The sequence below is a fragment of the Pygocentrus nattereri genome, chromosome 12 (genome assembly GCF_015220715.1).
Source record: "Pygocentrus nattereri isolate fPygNat1 chromosome 12, fPygNat1.pri, whole genome shotgun sequence".
Taxonomy (NCBI): Eukaryota; Metazoa; Chordata; class Actinopteri; order Characiformes; family Serrasalmidae; genus Pygocentrus; species Pygocentrus nattereri.
The window spans coordinates 38163208-38186077 of NC_051222.1; the positions used below are offsets into that span (position 1 = coordinate 38163208).

The 22870-nt window shown below is 40.9% G+C and overlaps 2 protein-coding genes and 1 long non-coding RNA gene across 4 annotated transcripts; all 3 read right to left on the reverse strand.

Moving 5' to 3' along the window:
- Nucleotides 1–1660: 1660 nt before the first annotated feature.
- Nucleotides 1661–10251, reverse strand: LOC108443525. Its single transcript, XM_017724274.2, has 7 exons — nt 10114–10251; nt 9664–9963; nt 9254–9577; nt 8780–8905; nt 3069–3170; nt 2180–2220; nt 1661–2064 (listed from the first exon to the last, which is right to left on the reverse strand). The coding sequence occupies exons 1-7, from the start codon at nt 10151–10153 to the stop codon at nt 1669–1671; spliced, it is 1329 nt and encodes a 442-aa protein (XP_017579763.2). The 5' UTR covers nt 10154–10251; the 3' UTR covers nt 1661–1668.
- Nucleotides 10168–15396, reverse strand: LOC108443535. Of its 2 annotated transcripts, XM_017724285.2 has the most exons (9): nt 15285–15336; nt 15126–15164; nt 14871–15015; nt 14468–14791; nt 13211–13267; nt 12729–12827; nt 12549–12592; nt 12266–12462; nt 10169–10360 (listed from the first exon to the last, which is right to left on the reverse strand). In XM_017724285.2, the coding sequence occupies exons 3-9, from the start codon at nt 14968–14970 to the stop codon at nt 10297–10299; spliced, it is 885 nt and encodes a 294-aa protein (XP_017579774.1). In that variant the 5' UTR covers nt 14971–15015; nt 15126–15164; nt 15285–15336; the 3' UTR covers nt 10169–10296. The 2 variants fall into 2 exon arrangements, with proteins under 2 accessions (XP_017579773.1, XP_017579774.1); XM_017724284.2 differs by having other exon boundaries at nt 10168–10360; nt 14871–15164; nt 15285–15396.
- A 3120-nt stretch (nt 15397–18516) lies between these two features.
- LOC108443533 lies at nt 18517–21112 on the reverse strand. The gene is made up of 3 exons (XR_001859135.2): nt 21063–21112; nt 20506–20645; nt 18517–18594 (listed from the first exon to the last, which is right to left on the reverse strand). It is a non-coding gene; the product is annotated as an uncharacterized LOC108443533 (long non-coding RNA).
- Nucleotides 21113–22870: the final 1758 nt, after the last annotated feature.

A 22870-nucleotide genomic window follows, 5' to 3' on the forward strand; every position in this document is an offset into this window, starting at 1 on the left:
ACTGATATTGAGTGTTGCACCATGTGGCCTGAAGAACAACATTTCATACCGAGTATACAAGTTATATTAGAGAATAACAACAAAGGTCACTTGTCTCCTTTATATTTTGCTTTGATCTTCAAGATCAGCCCAGGTACTGTGCCAACCGCCTGCAGTTCTCGACCTGCCAAGCATCACCACAGCACTAGAAATGCTACCAATAAAAAAATATTCAATGAAAAAAGCATCTCATTCCTTGATATGGTTCTTTTAAACAACAGGCAAGATGGTAATAACTTGCTACTCCAAGTTTTCTTTATCGTATGAAATAACAAGGATTTATACAGGACTCTGGAGAGTTCTGAAGAGGAGTTGTAACTCACATCTGGCCATAAAATGAAGTAGTGATAACGTCACGGCTTCGCATGCTAAAAACTGTGGTTTAGACAGCCCGTGCACTTGGTGCCATCAATACTTCAAATACATAAATCAATAAATACAAGAATGGCAAAATGACATTTTTATCCATCAAATTCTATGCCAAGTAATCACCCTTACACATATAGTAACTCAGCACCACTTTATTACAGCTTCACAAATGGAAAGGACATGTTATTCTGAATGTGTCACAGAGAATCTACACAACCTCTTCAAAAGAGCTCATAACATAAACATAGTGGGTTTTTTACTTGAGAAATTCTTAAATTCAAAGAACATTTAACAATATTCGCATCACAGAAATGTGAAAATGTGGTGCATCACACAAACTAGAGAATACACAAACATATTATTTACCAACATAACAGTGAAAAACAAAATGCCATTTTCAAAACTACTAAACTTTTTTTTTCTTATATTGATTTCTTTTACATGTGTTTGTCAGTCTTATTCAGCTTCTCTTATGGATCAGTCAAGGAGGAGATTTCTGAGATACATTTAGGTTTTATAATAATAAACACAATGCAAGAGCTCTTTTTTTATAAAACCATAGCTAATCTCACAGATATAGGTATATGAATATGTAACATAAGTATTTAGACTTGTTCTGAGCATCAATAATAAGTTATTAAATCTCACTGATTTGTACTCTTTCTGGTGTTTCCTGTGAGGAGCAAGTAAAGATTTTCATACAGTTCTGAACGATGCTTCATGATTTTAGTTTTGGCTCTGCTAGACTGAATCTGATTGGTTGGTGTTGGGTTTAGACAGTGGAAGACTGAATCTTATTGGTTGGTGTTGGGGTTTAGACTCTGGTAGTCCGAATCTGATTGGTTGGAGTTGGGGTTTAGACAGTGGAAGACTGAATCTGATTGGTTGGTGTTGGGGTTTAGACAGTGGTAGACTGAATCTGATTGGTTGGTGTTGGGGTTTAGACTCTGGTAGTCCGAATCTGATTGGTTGGTGTTGGGGTTTAGACTCTGGTAGACTGAATCTGATTGGTTGGTGTTGGGGTTTAGACAGTGGTAGACTGAATCTGATTGGTTGGTGTTGGGGCTTAGACTCTGGTAGAACGAATCTAAATGGTTGGTGTTGGGGTTTAGACTCTGGTAGACTGAATCTGATTGGTTGGTGTTGGGGTTTAGGCTCTACTAGACTGAATCTGATTGGTTGGTGTTGGGGTTTACAGTCTGGTAGACTGAATCTGATTGGTTGGTGTTGGGGTTTAGATTCCTGGTAGACTGAATCTGATTAGTTGATCTTGGGGTTTAGACTCTGGTAGACTGAATCTGATTGGTTGGTGTTGGGGTTTAGACTCTGGTAGACCGAATCTGATTGATTGGTGTTGGGGTTTAGACTCTGGTAGACTGAATCTGATTGGTTGGTGTTGGGGTTTAGACTCTGGTAGATTGAATCTGATTGGTTGGTGTTGGGGTTTAGACTCTGGTAGACCGAATCTGATTGATTGGTGTTGGGGTTTAAACTGTAATAGACTGAATCTGTTTGGTTAGTTTTGGGGTCTAGGCTCAGGTAGACTGAATCTGATTGGTTGCTGCTGGGGTTTAGACTCTTTTTTTGGTCCTGGTAGGCACCCATGGTGATAGCGTTCTGATTTCCAGGTGGATCATTTTCATAGTAACTATTAACCTGATATGAAAAACACAAACAATACAAACCAGGAGATCATTTCATGCATTCTTTAACATATATTTATAGATATGTGTGCATTATTCATTTGTTTTGCTTCATCACCCCTACTTACTGCATAATTTGTTCTAGGTTGATTGTTGATAAATGTAGAATCTGCAAAAAGAGATAAAACATCAGTCATACAAATGTTCTGTTCATTTACAGCAGTTCACCAGTACTCCCACAATTTCCTGAAATCTTGAGTATCTAATATAGTCCATGTTATTAATGTTTTTGCCAGTTTATTAATTATAGTGTTCATTTTAAAATGTCTTTCATATTAGGGAATAATTAATAGTCAGCTAGTGAAGAGATTAGTCAGTCTTTGTGAGCTAGCCAGATATCTAGATATATAATAACGTAACTGAATGGACATTTTTGACACTCTAGCAAGGCCTGATAGAAACTTATATATTGTGTAACAGTTAACCTAATACTAAATTAATGTTATAATTTAATTCTAAGGAGCAAAAATACAACCAAAGCTCTTGACTGAGCTCTTTAACAGAAAAAATGCCCTATATTTTTATGAATGAAAGAAATAAACTACATTCAAGCATTGATTGGTCGTGTAAAATTCCAAGCCTGTACAATCATGGATGGTTGTGTATGTCAAAACACCACATACACACTTGTGAAGACACACACTGGGGGGGGCAGTGAGCACACTTGCCCAGAGCAGTAGGCAGCCCTATCCACAAAGCCCAGTGAGCAGTTGGGGGTTAGGTGTCTTGCCCAAGGGTACCTCAGATATGTCCTGTCAGCCCTGGGGATCGGACTGGCAAACTTCAAGTCATAAGGCTGGTTCCCTGACCTCCAGACCATGACTGCCCCCATAGACAATGCCCCCGTTATCTAGAGCTAATCTGTATCATTAACATGTGACTGAGGGCATCTACATAAATATGTCTACATAATTAATCTGTTTATGTTTGTGTGTGTGTGTGCGTGTGTGTGTGTACTCTGTGTCTTGGTGCATCTCAGTTTGTAGAAGATCAGTGCTGATCCTCCAATCAGCAACAGAGCCACACAGACACACACAGTGATGATGATCACAGGGGAACCTGAAGATGAAACAAATAGACAAGGCATGATGTTCAAACGTTTTCATAACTCCATGATCTTTTTAAACGTTATTTTATATCATTTGTTTATTGTACATAAAGCCGCTGATCAGTCTCTGTTCTATCTCTTCTGCCTCTGTGCTCTGTGGTGCTATATGGTGATGGAAGGGCATTAGAACTTGAAGCATGTTGGGATCAGAGCCATGATCTCTCTGACTCCTCTATTTTCAAGACAGGATTGGTTTCAGTACACAGACAAAAGCCCAAGCATCGTTTCCCTTCTTAAAATAGATGAATAAAGTAAATCTAATTCAATTAAAACATTAAAATTCATGCAAGTAAGTCAAAACACCTGCAAAGGTTCAGTTAACACGAAATCTATCTGGCATTTTAGGTCAAAATTCAGTGAAGTGCACATTGTTAATAAACTAGTGCTGATTATTGCTGCTATAGTGAAAATACCTGAAACACACATTATTGGGTCTATATAATACATTTATGAAAGCTTCCTGCTAAAAGAAATACATGCTAATTTTGCATTGTCAATCCTTTTTTAATCAACTGTCATCCATCTTATGATTCATGAAAACAGAATTTATTGTTGAAATCAAAGCCATTAGAAGGGCTGTGAAATTTCTAAACAGAAAAATGACCATCAAAATAGATAAGTGGATCATTAACCGCTTCTTATTGTTTTTTTTTAATCCTACTAATGATACTACTGATGCTACTGATGTGTAATTTTTCCTCCCATTTATACGTTTGCTTGTTAAAACAGGGACTTACAAAAAGTAGTTTAATTGGCTTTGCAATAATATCCTTTTACATGTCTAATAATAATCAAAAATAGCTTTCAAAAGTCATGTTATTGACAGAAAAGAGTATTTATGGCATAAACAGCCAAATTTAAAGGAAATAAATTTTAATTTACTTTTGAAAGTTTTATTTTAAAACACACTCATTTGTATCAAAATGAAAGTAAAGGGCTCCTGAGTCACCCCTAGCGGTGATGGTTCAATCCCTATCAGCATCACAGCCTCAGTGGCCAAGGTCCAAGAGAGAGCAAAGAGATGGCACTTCATGCTAGGCTTTACCCTCCCAACTTGGTAGCATCTTGTGATAGACCAGGGGTCACCAACATGCAGCTCTTTTACTGCCCTGTTGCAGCTCCGCTGCTGTGGAAATAAAATAATCTTCTTTGCAGTAAAATAAAGATCGGCTGATCGTTCAGCACAGTTTTAACAATAAATGGTCTTAAATGCTGGACTTAAAGTAGAACTGATAATTTATGCTTTAACCTCCACCTCTCCAGATTCTCTTCCACCTGCTCTCTACCCTCACCACAGATTACAATGTCATCTGCAAACATCATGGTCCATGGAGCCTCCTGCCTGACCTCATCTGTCAACCTGTCCATCACCATTGCAAACAAGAAGGGGCTCAAAGCTGATCCCTGATGTAACCCCACCTTCACCTTGAAACCATTTGTCACTCCAACTGCACACCTCACCACTGTCTCACTATCCTCATACAGTACCACAGTTCCTGTCTTGGCACCCTATCATCTGCCTTCTCTAGATCCACAAAGACACAATGTAGCTCCTTCTGACCTTCTCTGTACTTCTCTACCAACACTCTCAACGCAAACATTGCATCTGTGGTGCTCTTTCTGGGCATGAAACCAAACTGCTGCTCACTGATCTGAACCTCTCGCCTTAGCCTTGCTTCAACAACTCTTTCCCATACCTTCATGGTGTGGCTCATCAACTTTATACCTCTGTAGTTACTGCAGCTCTGCACATCACCCTTGTTCTTAAAAATGGGGACCAGTACACTGCTTCTCCACTCATCAGGCATCCTCTCACTCTCCAGGATTTTGTTAAACCACCTGTTTAAAAAGTCCACTGCCTTCTCTCCTAAACATCTCCATACCTCCACAGGTATGTCATCTGGACCAACTGCCTTTCCATTCTTCATCCTTTTTAAAGCTGCCCTCACTTCCACCTTACTAATTCTCTGCACTTCCTGATCCACTATCTCTCCCCCCGTTGTCCTCCTCTCTCTCTCGTTTTCCTCATTCATTAGTTCTTCAAAGTACTCCTTCCATCTACTCAACACTCTCTGTTCACTCACTAGTACATTTCCCTCTCTATCCTTTATCAGCCTAACCTGCTGTACATCCTTTCCAGCTCTATCTCTCTGTTTAGCCAAACGATACAAGTCCTTCACTCCTTCTTTACTGTCCAGCCTCTCATACAGCTCATCATAGGCCTGAGCCTTTGCCTTTGCCACCATTCTTTTCGCTATGCGACTAGCCTCACAGAACTCCTGCCTACTTCCTTCATCTCTCTGGTTATCCCACTTTTTCTTAGCTGCCATCTTCTTCTGAATACTCTCCTGGACTTCCTCATTCCACCACCAACTTTCCTTGTCTTCTTTCCTCTGATCAGACGAAACACCCAACACATTCTTGCCAGTTTCTCTCACCACCTTAGCTGTAGTTTCCCAGTCCTCAGGTAGCTCCTCACTGCCCCCAAGGGCCTGTTGCAATTTTTCCCTGAACTGCCTGCAACCATCCTCCTCCTTCAGCTTCCACCATCTAATCTTTGGCTCTGTCTACACTCTCTTCCTCTTCTTTGTTTCTAATCTCATTCTACAGACAACCACCCTATGCTGCCTTGCTACACTTTCCCCTGGCACCACTTTACAATCTCCAATCTCCTTTAGGTGGCATCTCCTGCTAAGGATATAATCCACCTGTGTGCACCTCCCTCCACTCTTGTATGTCACCCCATGTTCTTCCCTCTTCTGAAAGCACGTGTTCACCACAGCCATTTCCATTCTCTCTGCAAAATCTACAACCATCTGACCTTCCGCATTTCTGTCTTTCACACCATACATACCCAGCACCTCTTCATCCCCTCTGTTCCCTTCACCAACATGTCCATTGAAGTCTGCATCAATCACTAATTTCTCCTCTCTAGGGACCACATCTACCACTTCATCCATCTTACTCCAAAATTCCTCTTTCTCCTCTGACAACGAAGTGACAACCAACCTGTGGTGCATATGAACTGACCACATTCAAAATTACACCATCAACCTCCAACTTCAGGCTCATGATCCTGTCTGACACTCTCTTTACATCCAGAACACTTTTCCCAAGCTGTTCCTTTAGGATTATCCCTACTCATTTCTCTTCCTCTCTACACCATGACAGAACAGTTTAATGAATGTATCAAGTACAATCAAGAACATATCAGCAAATCATTTAGAGCAAGTGTGCACAATGCTGGACCTCACTGGAGAGTTAAGGTCCAACACACCTGGCTTTAAAATTAAGTTGTCCCTAAAGGCCTTCACTGCCTGGTATATAAGATTAGGGTGGGAACAAAACTCGGCATGGTAGATCGCGAGGGCCAGGATGAAGAAACCCCTGGTTTAGAGCATTTTCAGCCATGCTACAGCAGCTAGTGCTGAAGATATTAGCTTAATATAGTAATAGCACATAGCAAGACTATAGCAAGTGAACATTCTTAGTCTTGTAATTAAATGTTTACCCCTAAAAACCTAAAATATCTGATCTGTCCTAAAAGTATAGACTCTGAATGTGGGTATGTCACCGGGTTGTGTGTTACAGTTTCTCATTTTCTTACATGGGGAATTTGCCAATCTTGCAATAGTATCTAGTAAAGAAGGCATTTGATTGATGCAAGGAAAGGACAGTTTAATCCATGTTTTATCCTACTATCTGAATTCATCATTAGATCTTTGTCAATATCCTCCAAAATGTCATGAACAACCAGTATTAATTTTTTTGCCTTAAAATGAATGTTTTCAGTGAATCCTGATGTTATTAGAGTAGATTTATCTCAAAGTCAATCCATAAACCTAACCTTAACTTTTGCATTCAGCTACATTTTTGATTCAAAAGGTACATTTTTGCTTCAAAATACTGAATAAATATAGTAGCGGCTGTTTTGTGGATTTATATAGGTTAAATATACCGACAATTTCAGGTTCTTTTGTATGAGGCTCTTTAAACCTCTCCTGAGGCAGCAAAGGCAGAATTCATACACAAGCCTTTCACGATTACTTACATCAACCTACATTTGCAAAGGATGATCCTAAACATCATCAGTAGTCATGAAGTTCTACAGAACAGTTCTTTTGAGGAGCTGTCATAGCACTTTCTGGAGCGTAATGGTCTAGCACTTTGGCAGCGCTGTGTCCGTTTCACAGTTCTTCTGCAGAAGTGTCCATATTGGCCAGACATGTAATTCTCAAAATACCAGTTACTCATACTGGATATTTTAGTGTTGGCTATTGCATCATTCCCTAGAATTGCAAGATCCTGGATGATTTCTGACCCAATGACTTCCTCCACGCTACACCAAATACCCTGGATGTTGCTTTCAACATGGTGCCACAGCACGGTTATTAAAAGTGGGTTAAAGTAAAGTGAAAGCTTGATTTTTATGAGAACGGACTGTTTGGTACAAGTAATTTTATAGCAGCATAAACAGAATAAGTGTTTAAGAATAGTTTCATTAAGTAGAACCAGTGGTGGACAGTAACTGAGTATCTGAGTAAATGTAATTAGTTTCTGTACTTTAGTATTTTTGGTGTATCTGTACTGAAGTTTCTCCGTTCTGGGCGTCTTTTTCCTTTCACTCCACTACATTTCAGAGTCTAATATCCGACTCTTTCCTCCTACATTTTGAGAAATCTGTCGTTCCTTTTGGTTTCTGTGTGTATAAAAACGTAACATGTCAAAACGAAAGAAGCGCAAAGCCAGAGCACCAATCAGGGCCCAGCGGTCACTTTGTTTAGAGCTGGTTTTGACCTGTTGGTCATACCGACCCAGTGCAGCACGCGGTTCAACGTCAGCGCAGCAGCGTAAAACTTTGGGAGAGTCTGTTCAACATAAATGATGAACTAACCTAACTTTGTGTAAATAGAGCTCAATATAGAAATATGTCCACATATGCAGTCGAGACTGACGCGGCTTTTTTCTGAATTTCTACAAACACCATTTCATTTTATAGTAAATGAGTTTGGGCTGGTTTATGTTTATGAACAGACGCCTACAGATCAACATAGTAAAGGAGCTCATCTGTGATCCTGAGTTTAAAGCCAGTTTTTATTCAACTTAAACTTGGAACTAAGTTGTAAATAAATCTGAAACTGAAACTTTGCTTGTGTGTAAAAAGTGATTTCAGAGCCACTCGGTTCTCCCTGATGGAAACTGTTTACCTTCAGTGTTTTGTGCTTCTGATCATTTTAATAGACGTCAGCGTCACTAATTAATGACGTTCTATTAAAAGACTGGTTTACCAAGAGAGACGCTGGAGGACTTTCACCTGAAATGAGTTCATGAAGCCAGTCTGGTTATAAAAATGATAACAGGACATCAGAGCCAGAATTACTCTTTTAGTACTTTTACTTTATACTTAAGTACATTTGAAGGGAAATACTTTAGTACTTTTACTCCAGTTGAGGTCTAAAGGGAGGAACTTCTACATTTATATATATATATATATATATAAAATATATATTTTACATATATAATATACATAAAATGTTACTGATTTGATATGAGTTCTTACTGAAATGTTCTTCGGATGTGACTGTGGTTGGTGCCATTGATGTGCTTCTGTAGGTCTCTGTTGGTTTCAGAGTTGAGCCCCATCCTGCTGGCGGTGGTTGCTTTGATTTAGTCGACGTTCCTTTTGCTTATTACAATACATGAGAAAACACATAAAATAATAAACACGGTTCAGAGTGCAACGTAATGAAAATGCCTTTTTTTTTTTACATTTATTATTCATGAACCACTCATATCAGTGCAACACACAATATCTGCTCTGTGGTGGTCCTGACCACTGAAGAACAGGGTAACAGGGGGCCAACAAAGTATGCCATGCAATAGATGGACTACAATTCATAATTACGTAACTACAAAGTGCTCCTGTATGGTCAGTGGAGCTGATAAAATGGACAATGAGTGTAGGAACAAGAAAGTGTTCTTGATATATTGGCCAGTCAGTGTATAATCAGCAATGTGAGTTGATGTATCTCACCAGTGACCTGTAGCACAATCTCTCTGTAGAGGGAGTTGTAGCTGATTGACTCTTCTACGCTTCCCACTCCACAGGAATAAACTCCTGCATCATCTTCTCTCACATCACTGATTCTCACACTGAGAACTTTAGATCTTCTGTCGTCAGAGATGGAGAATCTGCCAATGTGAGACTTTATGGTCCGTATGACTTCAATAAAATCTTGACCATCAACTTTGTAGAACATCTTGATGTTTGATTTAAACTGCTCTGGATATGAACAGCTGATGGTGACCGTCTCTCCCAGATAACCAGACACAGTGTTTGACCCCAAACAACACGGATCTGTCAACCATATATAACCAATTAACTTCTCCATTGATTTTAGATTGAGTAAGGAATATATAGATCATTGTAGGAAAGCTGATCACCTGTGTTGACCTTCAGGTTCACAGTCTGATTCCACACCCCCGTCTCTCCACACTGATATGATCCAGCATCCTGTAAACTCAGGTTTCTATACATCACTATAAGCCCTCCAGGAGAGTCAAACAGAGAAAGTCTGTCTTCATGACTCCACAAGTTCCGTGCTTGGTTAGATTTTATGAAAGCAGACTTGTTTAATGGTTTCCCACAGAAATATTTATCAAGCTCTCCATATTTATCATGAGAAACGTAGATGACGACACTACCTCCTGGGTAGCCAATCACATCAAAGCAACCCACTGGACCTGCCAATCAAATGAAAGGTTCTAATTTATTTCTCCAAACTTCTACAGATTCTTTCACTTATTCCTCCAGCAAAATTGTTATGTAATAGAAAGCAATTGTATCTTACACGGATGTGTAAAATAGGTGTGTAAAAAGGTCTAACGTCTTACCTGAGTTCAGGTAGAGGATGAAGATGAGGAAGATCTTCATCTCTGTCTTCAACCCACTTTATTCAAAATCCTCTACGCTCTTTTATTGTCTTCAATTCTGCTTCTCCTCATAATTCGTGGTCGTCTCTCTCTGTGTATGTCTTACTCCGTCTCCTCTTCTCTCTGGTTTGGTTGGTTCCTCTTTCATTGGTGAGTGTTACAGTTGTTCAGCCTCACAGCTGCTCCAATCAGCACCACTGACCATACCCTAAAGTAAACAGAGGATCTGACATTCAGCACAGGCTATGCATGTATATATCCCCTCCACACTGTAGTGACAAGATTTCAGTAACACTTTCTATGAATGTGTTTATAGATGCTAACAAAGGTGACATTCATAACATGTTATAATGCATTCATAAGGCATTATAAACATGGCTATAAATACTTTAAAACGCATTTCACATTATAGCCATGCTTATTATGTATTATGAACGGTTAACATAATGTATTATAATTACTGTCCATAACACATAAGAGCTCATAAGCTGTATTAGTCCGCTCTAAGTAAAGTGGAGCGTGCTGGACTAAAGCCTCCTCCAGGGTTCAGACTGAGGCTTCAAGTTGAAGAATTTACTGAAGGATTTACTGAAACACTAAAACACAATAAAGCTCATTACAGGCTTCAAATGTCAGAGTTTAAACTAGAGCAACATCAGAGTTTCACCCAATGTGGGAAAGTCAATGTTCACCACTGTTAATGTTCACCACTGTTAATGTGCACCACTGATAATGTGCACCACTGATAATGTGCACCACTGATAATGTGCACCACTGATAATGTGCACCACTGTTAATGTGCACCACCGTTAGCCTAGTATTTGTCTTTACGCTCTCCAAAGCTGGGACTTACTCCTTTGGCACTGACATGATAGCATGTTATCAACACTACTCATAATGCATTATAATAACAATTCATAATGTATAATAAACATGGCTGTAAAGTGTAATACAGTGTAATTAATTTTATAAATGTTTATAATGCCACATCAAGGCATTATAAAATGTTGTGTTTACAGATGCTTACAAATGGGACATTCATAGAATGTGTTACTGATATTTCTAGCTTGATTAAAGTGTTGGTTAATGTTATTTAAAGTTTATGTCCACACTGATCCAGGACCTGCTTGTGCTACCAGGATCGGACCCCTAATCCTTTAACCTTTTCAACTCCTTGAGAAATGTCCTGAATGTTGAACGTTTTCACTTTCTGCCGTTATTTCTCTCATCTGCTCACTCTTTCCCTCCCTCTCTTGTTTTTGTTTCCTTTCCTCCTTCTCTCTTTTTGTCTCGCTCTCTTTAACTCACTCCTTCCCTCCTGACACACGTGGATAAATCTAATAATTAAAAAGAAAGCGTGACTCTCTCTCTTTCGTTCAGGTCAATAAGACAAAACATAGGCTGTGGTTCTATCAGTGTGCGCTGATCTACACCTCACTGTGTCCACAGCCTCGTTTCACAGCTCTTCCTGTTCTCTGGGGTTTTGGCCTGTGTGGAAATCCCCCTTCTCTTCACACTAACGATGACCACATGCTGCTACTAAGCAAGAAAAAGTACAAATACAGCATGTGCTAAGTTATAAATATGGCTGAAAGCAAAATGAGCAATAAAGCAGAGAGTGGTCAGAGTTGGAACAAGCAGGTCTAAAGATCTTGGGCAGGTCACAAATAGATAGAACAGTAATGAACCAATGCGCAGCTGCATGAAGTCGGTTTATATGTTTTATTTGCTGAACAGGAAAACAAACAGAAGACTGAGCTCACATTTCACAAACTCGGCTCATGAGTCTTTGGATGTAAGGCTGGTATTTTTACATTTACGGCATTTGGCTGACGCTCTTATCCAGAGCGACTTACAACTTGATCATTTTACACAGGGAGGTGAAGGTGGTGTTAGGAGTCTTGCCCAAGGACTCTTATTGGTATAGTGTAGGGCGGTTACCCAGGTGGGGGATTGAACCCCAGTCTGCAGCGTAGAAGGCAGAGGTGTTACCCACTACATTATCCAACCACCGTTGGGCATTCCTGCCTTTGAAAGTAAGATGGTGATTGGCCGTTAGTTCAGCACTGATCAACGCTACTCGAGGTCTGTGTGGTGTCTGATTGTGGCGTACTCAGTAGCAGATTCCTCCTGACTGAAGACGGCTGAGGTATCAGCGGTTGAGGCCGGGTTCTTCCGGAAGCTCACGGTGGTGTAAGTGGAGTCTTGGTCTTGGAGTGGTTGTATGATGTCTTTATCAGGTGTGTTAGTTGGTGATGAAGCATTGGCATAAGCACCAGTGTCATCATTGTTACTGGCCACAGGGGAAACCTGAGAGTGAACAAGAATGAGAACAACATGGATGGAAAAACAGCGCTAAAAGTCACACACCTGCACGCAATGACATCATTTCTCACCTGTTCACTGGTGTTGAGCTCTGTTCTGAATGATTGAGTGAGGCCTGTAAATGGATAGAGCCAATAACATGTATTGTTTCTCAACTGATGAGCACACATTCTTACAGTTCTTATAGAGTGTATATGTTTGTGTGTTGGGGTGTGGGGGTGTGTGTGGGGGGGGGGTACTTTGAACTGTACCTTGTTTCTTCCTGTGAATCACAATACAGAATATCAGTGCGAATCCTCCAATCAGCAGAAGAACCACACAGACACTTATAGAAATGATGACAGGAGAACCTGGAGATATATATACATACATACGAACACACATACATTCAGAAACAGTTGTTGTAACAGTTTACAACAGTTAATAAGGCTACATGACAGCTACATAAGCTTGTCCTAACAACTGACATAACCCTACATAAACGTTCATAAATGTGCATTCCTCTATTATTCCTCTATTCCAACAGACATCATTAACTAGAGCAAAGTCGGCTAAGGCAGCCTTTAGGAGAGATGATGCCTGTTGGAATAAGGGTGTATAAACAGTTATGTAAGGTTATGTCAGTTATCATGACAAGCTTATATAGGTGTCATGTAGCCCTACTGTAAAGTGTTACCACAATTCTGTAGATGCACAATTAACATGAATGTAGAATGAAAAAGGAGGTTCTTACTGAAAGTTTTACTAGATTTGACTGTAGTTGGTGCTGTGGTTGAGGTCCTGTAGATGGCTGTAAATAAAAAGACACATTAAAAAAGCCATGAAGGGTTGAGTTTTTACAGTAATCAGGTTTGCCTGACATACCTGGATATTACTAGTTACTAGACTGTTTCTCTAAAGTAGATATTGAGCTGTTGTAATGTACAAAACACTCATGCATGATTACTGCCAGACCCACTGAATCTAAACATCACTTAAATATAACCTTACTGGCAATATGAAGCAGCTAGAAGATCTCCACAGAAGCACATGATGTCACGTTCTAAAGAGATTCAAATAGTTGTAAATAATTGTGAACCTTCACTGGAGTGGCCGGGCCTACCAAACCTTCACCAGGAGCGCACTAACGACTCATTCACGAGATCACAAAAGAACCCAGGCAAACATCTAAAGCATTGCAAGCCTCACAAAGGCTCATCTAGATGACTGATGGACTGAAGTCAAAGGTGGAACCCATGGAAGACTAACAGCGCATTTCACCATATTAACATCATATCAACAGTGAAACATGGTGGTGGTAGTGTGATTGTCTAGGGCTGCTTTGTGTCTCCAGGGCCTGGATGACTTGTCAATTGATGGAAGTTCGAATTCTGCTTTTTTTAGACAATCCTGAAGGAGAATGTCTGCCCAAACATCTAATGCTCAAGCACAGTTGTGTTGTTCAGCAGGACAATGACCCAAAGCACACAAGCAAGTCCACCTCTGAATGGCTTAGAAGAAACAAAACGAAGGTTCTGACTTGGATCCCATTGAGGTGCCGTGGCAAGACCTTAAACAGGCAGTTTCGCATAGGTGAAATATGTTTTGGATAAATCTTTATCTTCAATCAGCACAACGATCATTTACAAACGAAATGTTTTGTTCATTTGTGTGGTTTTTAAATGTGTTAAAATTAGCTGGATGACTGAAAACAAGTCACAAATTAGCAACAATAGAATGAAACAGGTGAGGAGCAAATGCTTTTTCACAGCACTGTATGTATGTATGAAAAGCCATTTCTGAAAAGTGGCACTGTGATTCCAGCTGAGTAGACAGCTGATTCTAACCTCAGGGCAACTTCCTCTGTTCTGTGTGCTCAGTGCAGTGAGACAGTGTAAATCTACAGTCTTTAGGCAGACGTCAGCTACTGGGAAACAAACGGGTCTTATTAGTATCTTTCTCCACATAAACAATGACTACATAAACTTTGAGAGATGTTAATGTATCTCACCATTCACCTGTAGCTGAGTCTCTGTGTAGAGAGAAAGATAACTGACTGACTGTCCTCCTCTCCCCACTCCACAGTAATAAACGCCTCCATCATCTTCTCTCACATCACTGATTCCCACACTGAGAACTTTAGATCTTCTGTCATCAGAGATGGAGAATCTGCCTTTCTGAGTTACTGTATCATCAATTACAATTTCAAAATCTTGACCATCCTGTTTAAATAAAAGCTTGGTGCTTCTCTTAAAGTCCTCTGGATATGAACAGTTGATGGTGACCGTCTCTCCCAGATAACCAGCCACAGTGTTTGACCCCAAACAACACGGATCTGTCAACCAGAGGAAATTAACTGATCCAGTTGTTCATGAAAAACAAACAAACACAAACAAACAAAATATGAATCTCACCTGAGTTCATTTTAAGGTTCACATAATTTTCCCACATGCCAGTCTCTCCACACTGATATGATCCAGCATCCTGTAAACTCAGGTTTCTGTAGATCACCATAAGACCTCCAGTGGAATCATGTACAGTGAATCTGTATGTCTGATCCTGTGTGTATGGTGTGTGAGATTTCATATACGCACATTTTTGTGGTTTTTCTTCACAAAAGTATTTAAACTCTCCACGCAGTCGGTGACTGCAGAAGATTATGACAGTACCTTGTGGGTAGCCAATCACATCAAAGCAGCTCACTGGACCTGCCAATGAAAGCCCTCAATTTTACAGTTCAGCTTCATTAAGATTCACACCTCGCATCTCTGCTAAAAACACTTACATGTAAAAGTTCTGTAACTTCAATCTGAAGTAGAGGAACTGACCTGAGATCAGGTGAAGTGTGAAGATGAAGAGTATCTTCATCCTGGACTGAAGATTCACAGGTGTCAGATGTTCGCACAGACGCCTGTTGATCCCCTCCAGAGGTACATTGTAATTTCCTGTGAAACTTGCAGTTTGTTTTGTGCAACTGGCCGTTTTCCTTCTGCTTTTGTTGCTTCCTTTTGCATCTGTCTGAGTTATTCAAACTCACAGTACCTCCCCCACCTTCACTGCACGCATACCAAACTAAACACGCAGGGCTTAGAGCTGTATAAAGTCACATACAGCATATATCATTGCTGATTTTTACATTGTGTAAATTTCATGAATAATGAAGCAAAAGAAATGACCCAAAATTACTTGGGGACATCCGGTTCCATTGACTTACATTACATGTTTTCCTTTTTCTGTAAAGTTACCGTTTTGGGGATAAGAACAGTGAAGTTGAAAGTCAGAAGAAAAACTTGTATCTCCATTTTTGACGTTTTTCAGTTTGACATAATTTGAAGATGTCTGTTGCCTTTTACATTCTGTATAAACATGAGGAATGGACTTAAATGAATGGCCTAAAATTACATGGAAAAACATCCGGTTCCATTGACTAACATTCCTTCTCCTTACCATTTTGGAGATATGAGGTTTTATTCCAACAGCAGTGAGATTTTTTATGTATTTATTTATTATTTTTTTTTTATGTATATATACACACACACACACACACACACACACACACACACACACACAGCTCAAAAGAATAAAGGGAACACTCAACACATCCTAGATCTGAATGAATGAAATACTCATTGAATACTTTGTTCTGTACAAAGTTGAATGTGCCGACAACAAAATCACATAAAAATCAATGGAAATCAAATTTATTAACCAATGGAGGCCTGGATTTGGAGTCACACACAAAATTAAAGTGGAAAAACACACGACAGGCTGATCCAACTTTGATGTGATGTCCTTAAAACAAGTCAAAATGAGGCTCAGTGTTGTGTGTGGCCTCCACGTGCCTGTATGACCTCCCTACAACGCCTGGGCAGCTCCTGATGAGGTGGCGGATGGTCTCCTGAGGGATCTCCTCCCAGACCTGGACTAAAGCATCCGCCAACTCCTGGACAGTCTGTGGTGCAACGTGGCGTTGGTGGATGGAGCGAGACATGATGTCCCAGATGTGCTCAATCGGATTCAGGTCTGGGGAACGGCGGGCCAGTCCATAGCTTCAATGCCTTCATCTTGCAGGAACTGCTGACAGACTCCAGCCACATGAGGTCTAGCATTGTCCTGCATTAGGAGGAACCCAGGACCAACCGCACCAGCATATGGTCTCACAAGGGGTCTGAGGATCTCATCTCGGTACCTAATGGCAGTCAGGCTACCTCTGGTGAGCACATGGAGGGCTGAGCGGCCCTCCAAAGAAATGACACCCCACACCATTACTGACCCACTGCCAAACCGGTCATGCTGAAGGATGTTGCAGGCAGCAGATCGCTCTCCACGGCGTCTCCAGACTCTGTCACGTCTGTCACATGTGCTCAGTGTGAACCTGCTTTCATCTGTGAAGATCACAGGGCGCCAGTGGCCAATTTGCCAATCCTGGTGTTCTCTGGCAAATGCCAAGCGTCCTGCACGGTGTTGGGCTGTGAGCACAACCCCCATCTGTAGACGTCGGGCCCTCATACCATCCTCATGGAGTCGGTTTCTAACCGCTTGTGCAGACACATGCACATTTGCGGCCTGCTGGAGGTCATTTTGCAGGGCTCTGGCAGCTCCTCCTGTTCCTCCTTGCACAAAGGCGGAGGTAGCCGTCCTGCTGCTGGGTTGTTGCCCTCCTACGGCCTCCTCCACGTCTCCTGGTGTACTGGCCTGTCTCCTGGTGGCACCTCCAGCCTCTGGACGCTACGCTGACAGACACAGCAAACCTTCTTGCCACAGCTTGCATTGATGCGCCATCCTGGATGAGCTGCACTACCTGAGCCACTTGTGTGGGTTGTAGAGTTCGTCTCCTGCTACCACGAGTGTGAAAGACCACCAACATTCAAAAGTGACCAAAACATCAGCCAGAAAGCAGAAAGGTACTGAGAAGTGGTCTGTGGTCCCACCTGCAGAACCACTCCTTTATTGAGTGAGTCTTGCTAGTTGCCAGTGATTTCCACCTGTTGTCTGTTCCATTTGCACAACAGCTGTGAAACTGATTGTCAGTGTTGCTTCCTAAGTGGACAGTTTGATTTCACAGAAGTTTGATTTACTTGGAGTTATATTGTGTTGTTTAAGTGTTCCCTTTATTTTTTGAGCAGTAGTGTGTGTATATATTTATTCATACACACACACACACACACACACACACACACACACACACATATCGTGCATACACAGCTTAAACTCAGCGGTTTAGCGCCAAACACAGTGATCTCACATCCTCATATGTCAAATGTCCATTTTTCACAATTGAACTTCCACTTTGAGAAAGCCAACATTAGACGACTGGTGAACCACCCTGAATAAGATCATAAGCTAAACAGGTACCGTGCTTATTTTCCCTTTAATGTAATTATTTTGCTGCTTCAGAATAAAAGGGCAGCTATTAAACTAAAGCTGTTGCTTGTGTTTTAAAGTGGGTGCCTGTTAGCCACCTACTTTACCAGATGCCAAGCCTTGTTTTACCCATGTAAAGTAGGGTTTACTCATTTTTGGTGGGAGAAAGCCATGTAAGGCTGCGGTCCTGGAAATCTAGTCTAGTACAGATTATAAAACGCACAGTAGTTCTGCTCCACTCATGTTCTGTTTTTCAAGACTTACCAGCCTAAACTAGATCAGACTGTGGGCGCAAAGGTCTTTTGTCAAGCACACGCTAGAAATGAAGAAATGATGATCTCACATGAGAAGTGAATCATCAGAGACGCCAGAGAGTGTCTCAGAATTTACAAAGTGCTTTGCTGTAGCAATCAGATCATCAGCTGGTCTGGCTGCAGAGAAACCACTAAAGTTGCCCCATCTGGAGTGCAACTGTCTCTCTCTCATATTAGACGTGAACTATATAGGCATCAGTGAATGAATACGGCTTGACGGCTGTGAATAACGTTTACCGTCTCTGAAGGTTCACGTAATAATGATTAATGCAAGCTTATGTTCAAGCATCTGAAGGGCAGTACGGCTTTCACTGAATAGCAAATGTTTCCCACTGTTTTATTTACTTTAACATCTTATCGACTCTTACTCAAAATAAATAAAGTTTGTAGCAGGTCAGTGCTGATCCTCCAATCAGCAGCAGAGCCACACAGACGCATGCCGTGATGATGGCAGAGGAACCTGGAGAGAGAACAAACAAGGCTTTTTCATATATGAAGGCAAACGTCGTATTTCCCAACCTTTATTTATTCTCAGTAGGGCGGCTGGTCAGTCTCCTCTGTTTAAAGGCCTCTGTGCAGGTGTAGGGATGCCATATTAGAGATAAAGGACATTCGTACCTACAGCAAATGACAGTAAGGGGCATTATAATGCTGTTCTAAAGCCCTTAAGCCTCAAGTGAGTAGTTGGCAATTAATTAGATGTGCAATATTACTTTATTAAGCAGTAACTGGACTAAATTATTTTCTGTTGTACATCAAAAGCTTTAACAGTGTTTATTGATATTAATGAGGTTCCTTGCTAAGACTACCTAATGCAATCTAACAGAAGCAGCATTAGAAAGAAAGGCTCATGCACCAGATGCAGGATTGCATGGTTAGAATTGACCAAGGTCAGAATCCGCAGCAATTTGCTCCAAAACACAATATCTGCAATCAGCCAGTGTATTATATTGATTTTGGCTGCTGTTACTTGCAAGTCTATGCTGGAAATAGTGTGAGGTAGCAGGCAGTTATGAGCACTTGGCCTCTATTTGAATGCTGCTGCTATACCTGAACCATAAAGTTGTATCAAAATGATATTTGACTCATTAAGCTTACTTTCAAAGTAGCAATTCAGCTGATTCATGTTGATTAACTCTAACACACAATGGGCCTGCTGACGGTTTCATTACACACTCCTGTAACTTAATGACTCCATTAGCTTGCACTGAAGTCTCTGTATTACTGACCCACTGCCAAACCAGTCATGCTGAAGGATGTTGCAGGCAGCAGATCGCTCTCCACGGCGTCTCCAGACTCTGTCACGTCTGTCACATGTGCTCATTGTGAACCTGCTTTCATCTGTGAAGATCACAGGGCGCCAGTGGCGAATTTGCCAATCCTGGTGTTCTCTGGCAAATGCCAAGCGTCCTGCACGGTGTTGGGCTGTGAGCACAACCCCCATCTGTGGACGTCGGGCCCTCATACCATCCTCAAGGAGTCGGTTTCTAACCGTTTGTGCAGACACATGCACAGCTGTGAAATTGATGGTCAGTGTTGCTTCCTAAGTGGACAGTTTGATTTCACAGAAGTTTGATTTACTTGGAGTTATTTTGTGTTGTTTAAGTGTTCCCTTTATTTTTTGAGCAGTGTATCATACTCTGCCTGGGCTGCCTAGTCACCAGACATACTGATTGGCTTGGGGCTGAGTTGAGAAGAATACTTAAATATGCAGCACAGAGTAACATGGGAATCACAGGCATTGTCAAAAAGCAACTTTACAGAAAAATCTGTGTCCAAGCCCCCATGAGCTTCGCCAGCAGTAACAATAACAAAGAACAACTCCAAGAGCCAGAGGAAGAAACCTCGTGAGGAGCCAAGACTCAAAAGGGGACGATAGAATAGAAGCTGCATAGAATTGCAAATCTGTCCTAATTTCCACTCGTGAGACAAGTCCAGAAAGGTTTCATAATAATGGATACATTTGTAAAACTGCCCGGTTTCACCAGCGTGATGAATAATTCTTGATATTTTAATTTGACCTTGCTCCTCAACATGGATTCATCCTCACTGTCCACATCAGTATGATTGTAGAAATGACTAAAGAACACAATGCATTGAACTCGCATTCTTTGCAGCATAATCACTCAGTGTTGGACGTTATGGAATGAGGGTCCAAAAATGAAATAAACATGAATAATTACATACTAAGAGTAAGACACGTAAAACATGAGCTGAAGATTAAACTTTTATACTCCGATTCCGTACACAGCACAAAAAGCATTCTACAAAAAACACTCCAAACTATAGACATCACAAAACATCCAGCAAATGTTGTATAAGTTACATACAATCCAGCAAAACTCACTGCTGCCAATCACGCAAATCTGACCTCCAATGCTGAAGCTTTGCTCTCTGTTGAGCATTTGATGGCCCACTGCTTAGTGTGCATTTCCCTGTATTGTCCTGTAACTTCTGTGATGGCAAGTTCAGCAGGAACAGGTCCAAAAACATGTGATATCCTTCATGTATCTGAAATGTGATATTTGTGTATTTTGCTCAGACATCCTGCATAAAATCTGGTCAAGTGGACATTCAGGTTCTCACTTGTGTCTCAAGCTTTTGGCTGTGATTCTCATTAAGGAACACTGAAATCTGATATAGCCAACCACAGTGTTTGGAAGCCTTTCCTTCATTAGTGGTTTCCCCTGGTTGAATCTATTTCCTTTCATATTTCCCCCTTATTCCAGTCCTGCGCTTTCCCTGCTCTGGCCTTGCAGTAGTTCATACATTTTCCCCCTCACCAGTTTATCTGCTAATGCTGCTTTACGTCTCATTGCGATCTCAAGGTTTCCTAGCTTGGCACAGAAGATCACCTTTTACAGTTAAAGTTATGCTACTGGTATAAATCATGATACTAGCAGCAGGTTTATAACAGACATTACTTACATGAGCTGTAGTACTTTCTGGTCCAGGAAAAGGCCCAAGCTTAGTTTGAGCTGTCCTTAAATATGCTTGGGCAAATTCAGGCATGCTCAGTGGAACCCTATTGGAGGGATCCATTTGGATGGGGGGTGTTCATGGTATTTATATAGTTTGAAATGCTCTTTCCTTCAATTCATCTTGTTCGTTCTGTGTGTTTTTAGTGCATGATTCAAGGATCCATTGTGAACGAGCTTTTCTTGGATTTTGTATGTCTTAAATTACTATTGATGGTTATTGATTATTGTTTCCCCCTGCAGAGGAGAAGGACTGGTATGTGCTGGGTTGGGTAGACCAGTGGACATCCATTTATGGAGCAATGAAGTTCTGCAACAGATGGTTGATGGTTGAGCATTGATCCAATGTATTTTGAGGAAAACTGTTGCTTCCACAAAGTTTAGAAGATATACTATAAATAGTTTTCTACCCTCACCTGCAAGGAAGGTGTGACACTGCACATATATGTCACACCCTTTATATCCATTATGAGACTTAATATTCTTCACAAATGCCTTGGCAGGGTCATCGTGCCTCACAGAATCTAAGTTAAGCAACAACCTTTTGCCAAAGCTCTTACCAAGTTCTTTAACTCCACAGCAAAGGCTCGTACTTGAACCATCGAGTCAACCAATGACAGCAGGCTTTTTAAGTGGAACACTAAGTAAGAGCCCCAAAATGGGCCAAACCTGTCCTCCATGGCTTTTAAACAGTGGCAACCCATCAATGTTTATCTGCAGTTTTAAGGTGAAGCCATCCACAATCTATTCAATGCCCTGATATAACATGTTCTTGATGGAGGAACATCTTCCACAACATCTTTTCTATACGCTAAACTTAGTTTTTGCTTTAAGAAGTCTTCTGGCGTCCTTTGGAAGATTATCTGGATATTTTTGAAATTGTAGTGTTTCTCTTCGTTTTGGCCTCCCGTCCACAGGAACACAGCATTTTAGGTGACTGGAAAATGGAGGTTTTGGAAAACGCTGTCCATGGTGGAGATTTTTTAGACTTCCGTTTTCATGTGTTCATGTGGACAGGCAAAACGCTGCTTGTGGAAAATGCTGACAACACACAGTTACCTTGCACATTAGAACTTGGGCTAAAACATTGGAGTAATGTTACTTGCTTTGGCATGACTCCAAGTCGACATTCCCACGAGGCTGAAGTCTTGTTCCTATTTTAACTTTTCCGTTCCGCCTTAAATTGCGCAGCAGTTACATCCTAGCACTTGATGCATTTAGGATCGAACAGGGAAATTAAAACAAGAAGCTGACCTCAGCTTTGTGCTTCTGGGTTTTCTTGACTTTTTATACTCAGCAGTTGCACTTCTTCAGTCTATATTAATGAATTCCCCCTGATTTGTGATTCCCCCTGATTATTTATACAATAGCAATGCTCATAATGTTCTTCTTTGGACATTTGACATCACATTTTAGGTATTATCAACCCCTGCTGGACTGGCATGCTCATGTGAGCATTTTCAAGTCATTTTCAAGGTGTTATAATGTGAACAGAGAGATTCTGAAAAAAAAATATCGGGATACGTGTGGACGGGGCTTTAGCCACAGATTAAGCTTAAGAGGCTGGGTTACATACACATACAAGCTAACTGACCGATGTTACAACAAGAGTCTGCCCTTAACTCAAGTTAAAGTCTCTACTTATTAGATTATTTTTTAGTAAAAACAGGCAGAAAAACTACTTTCACTTTTCCCATCTTTATAGTGCAACACAGCTAGACTACTAACTAGTGTAATGAAGGCTCTCACAGGCTCTCC